Genomic DNA, 13522 nt, shown 5'->3' on the forward strand with positions numbered 1-13522 from the left:
ATTTATTGGAAATGGATGTTTGTGTCACGTGGACATGTGTGAAAAGACATTTAATAATCAGTCGAAGTTAGTTGGCACGTCCTTGGGAAATATCCTCGCCAACCTTCTTGATTGCTTTACACAGAAACATCCGAGTTCGCATGAAGGTGGNCTGGCCGAAAAAAACCAGCTCGTTTTGAAACATGTCATTAGAAGGGGGGTCCGTCCAACCATTATCGGGACGTTTATTAGCCGCAAAAGATCGGTCGGGTTTGTGTTGTTGATTTTTCCCGGTGTTGCACCTAGATTTACTGGAAATGGATGTTTGTGTCACGTGGACATGTGTGAAAAGATATTTAATAATCAGTTGAAGTTAGTTGGCACGTCCTCCTCGCCAGCCTTCTTGATTGCTTTACACAGAAACATCCGAGTTCGCATGAAGGTGCGAAACTTGGAGACCTTCTTTTATACGACCATTGAACCATATAAATATAAGAGATTTAAAAGTTGGTGATCAAACGACAAGCTAATGTCTCAACCCTCAAAGCTCAACATTGGATGCAGTATTCTAAAACAAAGTTCACTTAAATTGTTACCTCATAGTTTATTAACCCGGTCTAGATTAAGATTTACTTTTGCATCGGAGAGAAATATTAAACTGAGACACATTTTAAGATTTCTACGACAATTTTCTTTACCTTCAAGAAGTTTACCTAATAGCCTTTATCAAATTCATCCAAATTACATTGTCATATAAGTAGAATTCAAATACTTTCAAAATAAATAAATTGTAGCCATAGTTTCTTTCTTCAATCATCAGTTACACGGTGACAGGAATCAAAATGAAAAAAATATGAGCTCCAGTTTAAAGAAAAGTACATGGTGCCCCACTTAAAATCGGGCAAACTTTGAAAGCCTTAGGTCATTTATATATATGTTTGAAATGTTGATTCTGCCATTCTGACTTTTCATTTGTATCCTTTTATTTGTTCTAAAAACCGAACTCACAAGCCATCAGAAAATAGAATGGTACTCAACTTTGTATACATTTTGCCTTCTTAACAAAGGAGTACCAAATACATGCATGGCCACGAGACAAATCAAATGTCTATGAAGTAATTCCCCGTCATTAAAAGGCTGATGAAGATTTTCACCAGCCTTACAAGAGATGCATCTTTTACAAGGGAGTTATGAACAAGGTTTGAAACCAATTCATCCAATTTCCTCAAGGCTCTAGAAGGAAGGATCTGTGGCGTGTTTGTCAGTTAGCAATGAGACAGTTCAACACTGTTTAAAAAAGAAGGCATCTCTTTGAAATCACGTCTATACAATTTTAGTTGTAAAAGCAACAATTAAGGCATTTTATAAAAGAACTTTTCCACTGGGACTGCTCAAATTTTCACATCTTTCAGTTGCAATATTTTAATTGACCCAATTGGGTCAATTAGTCCCAAGCATTGTCCAATGTAAAATACTCTTGTTGTAACTCAGTTTTTAAAGTGTAAGAGGGCATGTAATTTAATATAACAATCGCCAAGAAATCTTACACTACGCATTCTCCTTCTCCATCTGAAGATTTCAAGATAGCATTTCGATGCTGTGAGATGCATCAATTGCTACTTAAATTGTCAATAATTTACACCAATAAACTAAAACAAAGTGTATCGTTGACAAATCTCGCAATATCGGATCAAGTGGGATCTTGTTTCGTAAGCCTAACATTTTGATTCAACAACCTAAATGAAATAAATTTACTCTTGGTGTCCATATCGATATCCAACACTTTTGAAAGGCGGAGAAATTATTCTGCCGAATTTGACAAGATCTTTTCCACATCTTTGACAAAAACAAAGGAGGAGGAGTCTCTTTTGATGAAAGGGACTCGATTGTAAAGTATCAAGTAGGTTCAAAAGTTGCCATTCACTGACCTTAACCTTTTGAAATAAATCCATTTAACCACCAAGAAGCTCACGGTCACAAAGAGGGTGCAAGGCTTCGTATAAAAAGATACTCAACTTAATAACAATATACATTTTGTACAATTAAAAGAAAGTGGGCAATATGATTGGTTAAAGAGCGATTGAGGCGTGAAGTTTAAGGATAATAAATACTTTAAGCAATGATAGCATGTCTAAGGTTACTGTGCAATAAAATAGATTACGCGCTTACGACTCATGGAGTTTGATTGGCTGGATATAAATCAGTTCAAGCTCTCTACTACCTTAGGCCTCTTCGAGTTTGATGCATCTCCCGTATAAACTGGCTTCAAATGAGCATTTATTTAAATCTGCTTACTCCATTCATTGATCAAACAAAGGACATTCCAGATATTTTCGCAATTAAAGTGTTACTACTTGAAATGGCTATCCCTCCTAAATTCTTGATAACAATCCAGTTTGGTCAAGATGTGAACAGGAGGGAAACCCTGGACTCTTTTTTTAATGTGGGATTAAGGACCTTCGTCTTCAGTGACTCATGCTTTGGCGACAGACCGTACATTGAGCTCCACTCAAAGTACTTTTCATCTACTATCCCAAGCATGTTCTTCTTCAGTAAATGGGGTAATGATCTCCACATTTGTGCGCTCGAATGGAGCATGAAATTGGAACATTCGAATCGATGGAACAAGCTTCCGTCATAATTGGTCCAACTGTATTGCTGAATTTTGGCACCGTCTATCAACTGCGATGAACTTATCTCGCTTTAGGGGTCTCTATTAATCTTTGTTATAAAAATAGAGACATAACTATCGTGAAGCTTTGTCTGCTCTGTGAGGTGTTCGTGAGTGCACAAGTAACTTCCAAGGGACAAAATGAGATCACGAAACAAATCGGATAGTGATTTGATCTATTTGGCTCAAGCTGAAGAGGATGATAATTTGACACCCCCGGATCCTTCACCGCGATTGCGGAAGGTCTCTTCTTCGATCAAAGAGATCACCAACCCAGCAATCAAGGTTCTCAAGAGACAGATCACCGTGTCTCTTGAGGGAGTCACTTCGGCCATCATCAAACGGGTGGGATTTTTGTAACACTCTCTCTCAAATAATGTTATAATTGGAGTTTCCAGCCTTGTCAGTTGTCACTTAGCCTGTCAAGGATAAAATCTTGATTTCGCTCAATGTAAGACGGATGACAAGGCAGTGCTGTACAGTAGATTGGCCCCTATGTAGTAAAAGTCCGAACACATGGCGAGCGAGGCATAGTACGCCCTTGGGAGGAGCGACTTTATACGCTAGAACATGAGATCGGTGGCACTCTGGATGAAACTCTCATGTCGATATCACCTCCAGGGACGTCAGTGAAGTGCAAATATGGCATTGGTAACTCTAACAAGGAATCAAAGCATCATCAACACTATTATCATGTACCCTTGCGAAATGAAGAGAGTGTGGTTGTACATGAATAATACCATCTATCTTTGGATCTTTCAGGATGTCAGTACAACGGAAATGGTGGGTGGATTGTCCAATAGAGCGATATTGGAACTCATTAGATCGAACAATCTTCTTGGCTTGAAGTCTTTTCTCGAATCCAGGCACGCCAATATTGAAGACAAAGATCAGGTGTGGAAGATTTCTTCACTTATGATATATTCATTCGGAGACTCAATGATAAGCCTATTTTTTTTCCAGGATGGACTCACCCCTCTCATGGTCTCATCTGACCTCGGTCGACTCGAGTTTGTCAAACTACTCATCGCAAATAATGCTGATCCCAAAGCTGAGGATGAGGATAAATGTACGGCCTTGCATTTGGCGGCCAAGAATGGCCACGTGGAAGTTTGCGAGGAGCTCATTGAAGCTGGTGCCGATTTGAATGTGTTAGATATTGGGAATTGGACACCCATGATCTGGGCTGCCTATAGCGGTCACTTGTCAGTGGTGGAGGCACTTGTTAACAAGGGCGCCGAAGTCAATGCCCGGGGCTATCATCATGTCTCTGGGTTGATTTGGGCATCTGGTCGCGGTTTCACCGATATTGTCAGATTTTTGCTCGACCATCAGGCCAAGGTGGATGTCGGGGACAAATACGGGACTACAGCTTTGATTTGGGCATCTCGTAATGGCCATAAGGAAGCAGTGGATCTCTTATTGAAGCGAGACGCTTCTGTGGATGTTGTGGGGATGTATTCTTGGACCCCATTGCTCGTGGCCACTTCAAGAAACCATTCGGGTATTGTTGAGCTTCTTTTGGAAAAATCTCCCAACGTTAACGCCACGGACAAGGATGGGATGGCAGCCTTGGCCATCGCATGTAAGGAGGGTAACGATTCCATAGCCCTGAAGCTCATTCAAGCAGGGGCTTATGTGAATGTGCAAGATCGGGCAGGGGATACCAACCTCATTCACGCCTGCAAAGGGGGCCATAGGACAATCGTAGAAGCCTTACTCAAGAAGTTTGCCGATGTTGATATCAAGGGCAAGGAAAACAAGACGTGTCTCCATTGGGCCATCGATAAGGGTCATAATTCCATTGTAAAGATTCTCTTGAACACCAATCCCGATCTGGAGATCAGGACTGTTGAGGGCGATACTGCCTTGTTACGAGCGGTTCGTTGCAGGAATGGCGAAGTTGTTCAAATGTTGCTCGAGAAAAAGGCCAAGATTTCTGTTACCGATGGAAAAGGAGACACTGCCCTTCACATTGCCATGAGAGCCAGATCCAAAGGTATTGTTGAGGTGCTTCTCCGGAATCCCAAGCATAGCCAACTTCTCTATAGACCCAATCGTCAAGGAGAGACCCCTTACAATATCGATGCCAGCTCACCCAAAACCATCCTGGGGCAAGTCTTTGGCGGACGCAGACTCAACACCAATGAAGACTCGGAGAACATCCTCGGATACGACTTGTACAGCAGTGCTTTGGCTGACATTCTAACAGAGCCCACCTTATCAATGCCCATATCGGTTGGTTTGTATGCCAAATGGGGCTCGGGGAAGAGTTTCTTATTATCAAAACTCCGCCAAGAAATGAAGAGCTTTGCCAGGGAGTGGCTTGATCCAACATTTCACATGTCCCCTATGCTTTTCATCATCATCCTTCACATAGCGGCCGTGGTCGCCGTTGTGGTGTGGATGGCTATGTATTTGTCTGATCTTGGAAAACTCAGCACTGGAGTTGGATTGGGATCAGGGGTTCTCTTGGTGGTGGTCTCGTATCTTTTCCTCATAGGGGTATGGCAAGGATCCTACAAGTACGACTGGAACTCTCTCTACAACCTAAGTCTGTTTCTTGCCAAACAGTTCAATTCCATCAAGCTCATCCTTCATGTCATGTTTTGCCACCCACCCGGTCCTGAATGGTCGGGGAACATAAACAAAGTCCAGCCTTTGAAATTGCTTTTCACGGATCAGACGAAAGTCATCACCTCTGCAGGGGGTCAGAATTCAGTCACTCAAATGATTGGGTCTTTGCTTGACGAAATTGAAGGCCAATACGGTAAGATTGCGTCGCGATTGTTTCGCGCCTTCCGACCTCAGCCCGTCCATTCTTCATCGCCCAAACGTTGGCGGAAACTATGTTGCTTACCCTATTTCGTGATCTACATGGTGTGCTTCTGTTGCTCGTTGGCCATCATCATCCTTTTGTGCCTCTCAGTTCACCAAGAACCTGCACCCTTATCCACCGACCTAACTTTAAGTGACTTTGTGGCTGATCCACTTGCTCACAGTGGGATCAACCAAAAGACAAGAGATAGTATGGTTTTAGCATTTCTCATTTTGTTTGGAGTGCTTGTGGGCGTTGTCTTGATTTCGAATCTGTACACTCTCGGCAATTGCTTTCAATCACTCATGTTCTCACAACGTCGGCACCTTCAGCGCACAGTTGCTAAATTGGATGTGGTCAAATCCGAAGGTTATCTCCAGGCCGTCAAGGGGGAAGTGGCCTTGATGTTGGACATGATCAAAGGTTTGGATGCTTTTACAAATCAACAATCAAGACTGGTCGTGGTTGTCGATGGTCTGGATAGTTGCGAGCAAAGCAAGGTTCTCTCCGTTTTGGATGCAGTTCACATGCTATTTTCAGACAAAGGATCCCCGTTCATTATTCTACTTGCAATAGACCCTCACGTGATTACGAAAGCGATCGAGCTCAACTTGAACGTGGCTTACAGTGATACTAGCATTGGTGGGAATACATATCTCAAAAATATTGTTCACCTGCCGTTTTTTCTCCAGAACTCTGGTTTGAGGAAAGTGAGGATAGCTCTTCAAGTTGCCGCCACAATGAAGTCCAAAGTAACCTCAAACATGTCTTGGGTTGAGACCGAAGACACCAACAGTATAGTTCAAGGCCGTAAAGCCTCGGTGGATTTGAATGCAATGGGTGCAAAGCGCTATCGCTACCAACGAAACAATTCTATGGCGAAGGGGCCCAGGTCCAAGATGAGCGATAGTCTCAGCAGCAGTGTCGGAAGCAACCTGAACAAGACCATGCAAGGCCCACAAGATTTGACAAAAGTTTTGCTCTCCGATGACTATTTCAGTGATGCTAATCCCAGAAGCATGAGGCGACTTATGAATGTGCTTTATGTCATGGGCAGACTCCTGAAGGCTTTCAACATTGACTTTAATTGGTATCACTTGGCATCTTGGGCTAACGTGACTGAGCAGTGGCCTTACAGACTAAGTTGGATTATTTTTTATGCCGAGAGGAATGACGAAGATTTGGAGGACAGTACATCTTTGAAGACTATTTATGATCGAGTGAAAGGTGCGATTCCGACTCAAAAGGAGATTGAGCCTCTGCTTGAATTGGATCGTGATGAAAAGAAGCTGGACACTTTCTTGAATTATCACAAGAAAAATCTGACATTGGCAGATTTGAAAGTGTTTCTTCCTTTCACTATCAATCTTGATCCATTCGTGAAAAAGGTCATTAAGGATGAAATTCAAAATATGGAAGAGATTGGGGTCACTTTGGAGCAAATGGCCTCCTCTTCCAGCAACTCGTCGAGTCATTTCTCGCAAACAGGAGCTCCAAAGGCTCCCCTCACCAGGAGACAAATGATGGGTCTTTCTCGTAGAGTGTCTCAGCCAGATATGGCCCACATGGCTGCCCTTAAACCCAATGCCATGCCTACAATCCCTAGCGGTCTTATGTACCCTCCTCCTCCTGGGGCTCCACCAATGTGGCCATATAATATGATGTATCCCTACCACCAGACAAACTCATATCTTGGAGTGGATCCACATAACAGTAGACATCAAACTCCTTCACCCCCACCATCGCCTCAACCGAAACTTACTCCAAGAGAAGAGAAGCTTCCAGATTTGGCACAAAGTTTGACAATGCCTCCATTATCTCAAAGAAATGTTGAAAGCGTGTGTGATATGATTCAAAACATGGAGGGTCTTTCATCAGCAATGGTGAGCACATATTGTTCGATGATCAAGAACCAAAACCTGAGCGGTCCAGTGCTATCCCATTGCGAGCTACATGATTTGAAATCTGTGATGGGCATGAATTTTGGGGATTGGGAAACTTTCCGGATGGTGATTCAAAATCTCCGAGCATTGGAAAAGAAAGCCAATAGGGACTCTCGAAACGTCAAGTTTACTATTTCTCCAGAGAGAGAACTCGTCTCTTCCGAAGGCAAGACCATCACCACTTCAACTACAACCACCACCTCAAGTATTGCAACTCGTGCCAGCATAGAGACGGTGTCTCGGACCAAACACCTAAAGCATCAAACTTCAATTGAGAAACAAATTACAATGGAGGATCAAATGATATCCGGGTTGCTTTCGACCTTGAACGAAGAAGCCCAAGAAGACATCTTGACAGAGGAAATGGAACATATTTCGAGCTCAGGCAATTTATCCGACTTGGAAGAGAGAAGAGCGGAATCAGACATAGTGTATCTCTCACATACCACCAGTCCGTCTCCTGGAGTACAAAACCGCCGTGAGCAAGCAATGACCGATGCTAGTATGGAAAATGGTGTGACAGATTGGATCAACAACCGAATAATTGTAAGTTCAATTGGAGGAACCTCTAGCGTCACTAGTAGCACAACAGAACTGAAGAGTCTTGTAAGTGTGCCGACTTCTCCGACCGCAACTGCCACCACTCAGAGCTTCAAAAGTCCCCGACCATCGTTGAAGAAGGTCGATACTGTGACAAAAATGAGGCATCTTCGTGACAGATTGGATTCCGTTCAAGGGGAGCGCCTGAATCTAGCTGAAAAGCCTGAAGATGATGACGACGACCCTTATGCCTGGATATCGCAAACTGCCCCAGCAAGCCCCGATGACAAGCGCAGAAGGTGCAAGAGCGAGACCCGAAATGATTCAGCCACAAGCCTTTTTCCCTTAAATACCAAAAATGAAGAATTTGGGGACCCTAGCGACCGCAGTTATGTTTCAGCAACGAGTATAGAGAAGCTCAATAAGGTCAAACGAAAATTCAAACAAGCTATGGATATTTCGGGGATTCCAGCCTCTAACAAGAATCGACCCTCTTCAGCCAAAGTAATTCCCGCAGAAAAGGAGAAGAAGGGGTTCTTCCAAAAGCTCAGGCGGTACGCAAGTGAGCACCACGGCGATGACGCCATACAACAATTACCAGTAGAGTCTGGGAGCGAGGATGAGAGATTAAGTAGCGGAGCGTCCTCTCCAGAGCAAGTGACAGTGGCCCGTCGGCCGAGCTTGAGTCGAGGGCCTCATGTTCAAGACCTATTCGTGCATCGTCGCAGTTCCAAGGAGAATCCAACTCTCGTGGCAGTGCTTCCCGACGGTTCCATCATTCCTTCCTCCAAACATGCTCATGCACCCAAAGACATTTAATCGCTTTAGGTTCCAGGAACGTTCAACTTCTCCATAATCTGATTACATGATATATTCCACCAGCCTATATTAGGTGTTAATACGAACCCTTAAATCTATGCCAATACAGTTGAATAGGTAACCATGAGTTCTTAACCTTCAATTTATCGTGAAACACATTGCACTCAGCTTTATGCAAGGCAGCCAGGTAGGCATCCGTGGCCACAGCTGGCAAGAGAAGGCACTTCTCATCCTTAGACAAGTACTTCATTCTAAATCGACTATTATCCAAGTGCTCCTGGGCACGAGCAGCCGTAGCCTCTATCACGAGTCTGAGGCCTTCACTATCACCCTTCCTCACCACCGATTCCACTGACACGCCCTGATTCATCATCAGGTCAGTGGGCAAGAGGACCTGCCTCAATTGAGCGTGATAGGGAACTGCTCGTAAAAGGGTGCTCACTCCTTGGGCCATTCCTAACTGGTTTAGCGCGTGTCGAGCGTGACCAGTTTGAGAAGAGGGTGATTTGTCAGAATTCAGACAAGTCAGCAGAACAAAGTTGATGCTAGAGAATGCGTCCCGGGCGTACGAATCCACTTCGTCTAGGCTTTGGAAGGGATTATTGGACAGGAAGCGCTCTCGACTCGAGATTAGATTGAGAAGTAAGTCTTTCGAGAAGTGATGTTTGGCAAAGGCACGGTGCAATTCTTGAGCCACTGGATGGGCTGGAGGGGATTTAGAGCCCTCGCAGATTTCCTCTAAAGTGTCTTTCCAGAATTGCATCCGCATCAAACCGATGGTTCGATCACTCACGGAGTCTTTGACACTAGCTACCTCGGCGTTGAAGGCTCGAATGGCAAAGGCTGGTTGATGTAAGACAGACGGTAGCAAAAGTGAGGCCAGATAGTTCTCGTAATCTCTAGTCTTGACCAAGTTCACACAATAGCTCATGGAGCTTTGTTTCGGCCGATCAGAGGCGTACATTCGACGGCCTTGATGCCACAACCCAACCTGCGGTCTGAGAAATTTGAAGGCCATCACACGATCTGCAAGCAGAATCAAAGATGGAGGTGGATGAATTAAATTAAGCTTTGAAACATATCTTTCGTACTGAAGCGGGTATTTATTTCATCATTAATTCCTTGGAGAATTTTCGTTTCACTGTCTCTCGGTAGAACTGGAAAATGGCCTTTGATCCATCCAAAGCGGCTTGTAACCCGGCTTGAAAAGCCTTTTCTGACCAGCGGCCCTCTAAATGCGAGGCCAAAACGTCCTGGTTGACACTTTCAAAGACAAAAGTGGCCTTGGCCACGGCCTTGGTCGCTTGCTTCTGACTTGGGTCCAATAAAATGATGCCATCTTCCGTTCTGGTCACTTCCACCGACGCAAACAGACATCTCATACTGATGGAGCAATCCATCAAGGCCAGACAAGTGGCATTCACGGCAGCAGCCAATTCCCCTCCATCCATGTCCAAAGGCTGCAAGGACACAAAGACCGAGGTTCGGGGGTGCAGTGAGCCCAAGATGGAGCTCTCCACCAAGCCTTTGAGCACGGCTTCTTTGGCCTTTTCTTGTAAACCGGTAGGTCCTGACGGAGGCCGAAGGCTGATTTCTACCGTGGCGCCTTCTAACCTCTCTTTGTGGGGCTTGACCTCTGCGGGCCCGTACACGCCACAAATCACGGCGGTTTGACCCAGGCTGAACATCACGGAGCCATCCGTGTGGCCTAGAAGGCCCAATTGGGCGAACAAAGGTCGTAACTCCAAGGCCTTGTCTTTCACAGGCATGTTTGTTAGGTAAATGATTTGTTTTGAAAAGCGTGTTGTTGACATTAGTGTGACGAAAAGTATTCAAATATGAAGAAACTTGGTTTAATATTTGAACTACTTTTTGCACTCTTTTTCATTACATTTTTATCCGTGTAAAACCTTAAGATAAGTACATTTCCTTTCCAGAGTCATCGTTCTAGCATCCTTTATCAAGGTGTTTGTCAGCCGATCTTCTTCATACTCTAATATATAATTAGAATATTTTCGTCACGCTGACCAACTTAAGTTCATAACAAGCACGTGGCCTGAAAACTATTCCAAGATTCTACAATCAAAATGGGCAGACCCAAGGCCAAGAATCCCAAGGCCAAACGATTAGCTTTAAAGAAAGGTATGGCACGCCCATATGCTTGCGAACGGAATTCCAAAAGTCGATGTACCACTCACTCGCATTTCAGGTTTGGCAGTGGAGACACGAGAGTCGAAATTTTCCATTGATCAAATCTTGGAAAAGGCTCAAGAGAACTTGGACCAATATGACTACGAAATGGCTCAAAAGTTCTGCCAACGGGCGCTGGAAATGAATCCGGATCACGCCAAAGCCCTGGAGCTCACATCCACTTTGTTGCTCGAGGTAAAAGCTCGCTAATTATTTTGTTGGCTGACTTCAAGGAAAGCGTTATATTCGAAGATTTATGATCATGAATAAAAAATTCCATGGTACTTTTTAGGCTGGAGAAGTGGAGGATGCCAAGCATTGCCTGGGTCGAGCTATAACTGTCCAGCCAGATGAGGGCTTTTCTAAATATTTCTCCATGGCCCAATTATTGGGCGGACAAGAGGCGTTAGAGTTGTACAGGAAGGGCATCGAGGTTCTCACCCAAGCCCGTGATAAGGCCACAGAAGAGGCTGAGGCCAAAGATCTGACCCGTGATCTATCCAATGCTTATTGCTCCATGGCTGAACTTTTCATGACGGACCTGTGCGATGAAACCGAAGCCGAAGAAGACACCCTCAGATGCATTCGTAGCGCCTTGGACGTAGATAAACGCAATCCTGAAGCCTTTCAGACCAAAGCGCGTTATCTACTTGTCAGAGAAAAGTTTGAAGTAAGTTATTTCTTCACCCAATCGTGATTGATAGCGAACAATTGTGCCGTAGCAAGTTAGTTGGCGCTACATGCAGTTACTAAAGTACCATAGCACAATTTTGAAATGAACTGACTAATTGTATACGGTACTTCAATTGCTATAAGATATATTCCAGCCATGTTTTCCACCTTTGATGCAAATGCCAGAACACAAGTAATCCTTTTTGTTCTATCATATAAGTCAATTGTTGAAGAATGATTTGTTTAAAACTAATTTTAAGTTTGATCAGATGTTAATCTCGGTGAGAGTTATCTTTAACCTTTATCTGCACCAAACTTATTATCATTTGTGAGCAGACTTGAGTTGACTTTTACAATTTCAATGGCCTTGTTTTCATCAAAATTGTCAATCAAATACCCTACGTTTTACGTTTGACCTCGTTTCATGACTAAACTTGGTAATTGTGAGACTCCAAAGCATCATAAGATCATAGACAGTCTTCAGTCAACTGAAAAACATATGATAAACAAGCTCCAAAGATGGAAAAAGTTTATGAGAAATGAAATTAATGTTATGCATCCTCCTCTTTTGGCAATGTTTTCCTTTGCTGGGATGCCATCTAGTGGTGAAAGCTATGAATATCATTTAGATCCTTAATAAATGCCAAAGTTGTAACGCCAGATCTTTCTATAGGAAGCGAAGGACACCATGAAGCAAAGCCTTGAACTCTGGTTGCCCGCCTACCAAGGCGTGTTGGAAAACAAATTGGAGGTCGTGGACTTTGATCCGGTGGAAGTGTGCTCATTACTCTACACAACCCGCATTGGAACTTCGAAAATGCTGATTGAAATGGAAATGTGGGAAGAGGCTATTCAAGTAAACGATCAACTATTCTGATTGATTTCTACCATTTCGTCACTTTTAATCGTTTCTCTTTCTTAACTAGGTCTTAGAGGGACTTTTGGAAGAAGATGACTCATGTGTCGAGACTTGGTACCTTTTGGGTTGGTTGAATAAACTCCGAGCAATGTTACCGGATGGAGAGGTTGGTTACAATGCAAATGCTCGGTTTTATTTGCAAAAGGCCAAAAAAGTCCACACCATGAATCCCACACAAGATGCCGATATGGTTTGTTTCTACATACATATACATATAAATAGGAGAATGTGTTGAAGCATGTCAAGGTAGATTTCATTTATTCTACTTTTGTAGATAAGTCATATCGACGAGATCCTGGTTGAGCTTGGACCCAATCCCAATCCGGATGAAGATGAGGATGATGAAGCAGAAAATTGGGAAGACGTAGAGAGCTCCTCAGATGAGGAAGATGAAGTGGCAAATATGGAATCATAAAAATGTTGAAGTAAACCTTTTTACGAAAAGTCTATTCAGATATCAATTTTTAGCAATATTACAAATAAAATTATTATATTCTTTCATTTTAATCATGACGTAGTTAGAAGAAACAACTTATCTTTTTTTAAAGATTTTGATCAAGTTCAGTGCCCAATTTTTTTCGTGCTGCAAATGATGTAAATTAGCGTTTTTAAAGATTTTAGGATTGGTTCTTTTGAGTTGATGTAGTCCATATTCATCAAATAATTGGTGGAAAATAAATCAAAAAAAGGCAGAAAATTGTTATTTCAAAGAAAACCCTCTCCGTCAGATGGCGCGTTGATGGCTGCTTGGCTACTGAATGGGTTCCAAGGGTTCCAAGACAACTTGACCCAAAACAACTCGACCTAGGACAGCCTGACTCAGCGGACAACTCGACCTAATTAAAAAAAATAAATGATATATTAGCTCAAAATTTATTCATACTTCTTGACCAAGGTTGACACTCTACTCCCAAAATTAGATGTAGAAACCAAAGAAGCATTACATAACTAACATGTTTTTGTCAAAATAA

General features: G+C 43.1%; 4 protein-coding genes across 6 annotated transcripts in view; 2 read left to right on the top strand and 2 right to left on the bottom strand.

The window, feature by feature from the left end:
* Positions 1-8891, top strand: part of LOC131882704 (kinase D-interacting substrate of 220 kDa-like) — a 27456-nt gene extending 18565 nt beyond the window's left edge. Inside the window, exons 1-3 of one of the 3 annotated variants that reach the window (XM_059229940.1) lie at positions 2762-2995; positions 3413-3544; positions 3614-8891. In XM_059229940.1, the coding sequence (XP_059085923.1) occupies positions 2792-2995; positions 3413-3544; positions 3614-8770 (5493 nt within the window). In that variant the 5' untranslated portion in view covers positions 2762-2791 and the 3' untranslated portion in view covers positions 8771-8891. Of the gene's footprint in view, positions 1-2761; positions 2996-3237; positions 3346-3412; positions 3545-3613 lie in introns of those variants that run through there. The other 2 variants (XM_059229941.1, XM_059229942.1) reach the window with 2 other exon arrangements.
* On the bottom strand, positions 8807-9880 carry LOC131882715 (NADH dehydrogenase (ubiquinone) complex I, assembly factor 6-like). The gene has a single exon (XM_059229953.1). It carries the CDS (start codon positions 9786-9788, stop codon positions 8847-8849), a length of 942 nt encoding a protein of 313 aa, XP_059085936.1. The 5' UTR covers positions 9789-9880; the 3' UTR covers positions 8807-8846.
* On the bottom strand, positions 9796-10573 carry LOC131882717 (exosome complex component RRP46-like). Its single transcript, XM_059229956.1, has one exon. The coding sequence runs from the start codon at positions 10537-10539 to the stop codon at positions 9874-9876; it is 666 nt and encodes a 221-aa protein (XP_059085939.1). The 5' UTR covers positions 10540-10573; the 3' UTR covers positions 9796-9873.
* Positions 10574-10764: 191 nt separating this feature from the next.
* On the top strand, positions 10765-13058 carry LOC131882713 (uncharacterized). The gene is made up of 6 exons (XM_059229951.1): positions 10765-10912; positions 10980-11155; positions 11253-11630; positions 12306-12488; positions 12559-12741; positions 12826-13058. The coding sequence occupies exons 1-6, from the start codon at positions 10858-10860 to the stop codon at positions 12964-12966; spliced, it is 1116 nt and encodes a 371-aa protein (XP_059085934.1). The 5' UTR covers positions 10765-10857; the 3' UTR covers positions 12967-13058.
* The last annotated feature ends 464 nt before the right edge of the window (positions 13059-13522 follow it).

The sequence above is a fragment of the Tigriopus californicus genome, chromosome 6 (assembly GCF_007210705.1).
Source record: "Tigriopus californicus strain San Diego chromosome 6, Tcal_SD_v2.1, whole genome shotgun sequence".
Lineage (NCBI taxonomy): Eukaryota > Metazoa > Arthropoda > Copepoda > Harpacticoida > Harpacticidae > Tigriopus > Tigriopus californicus.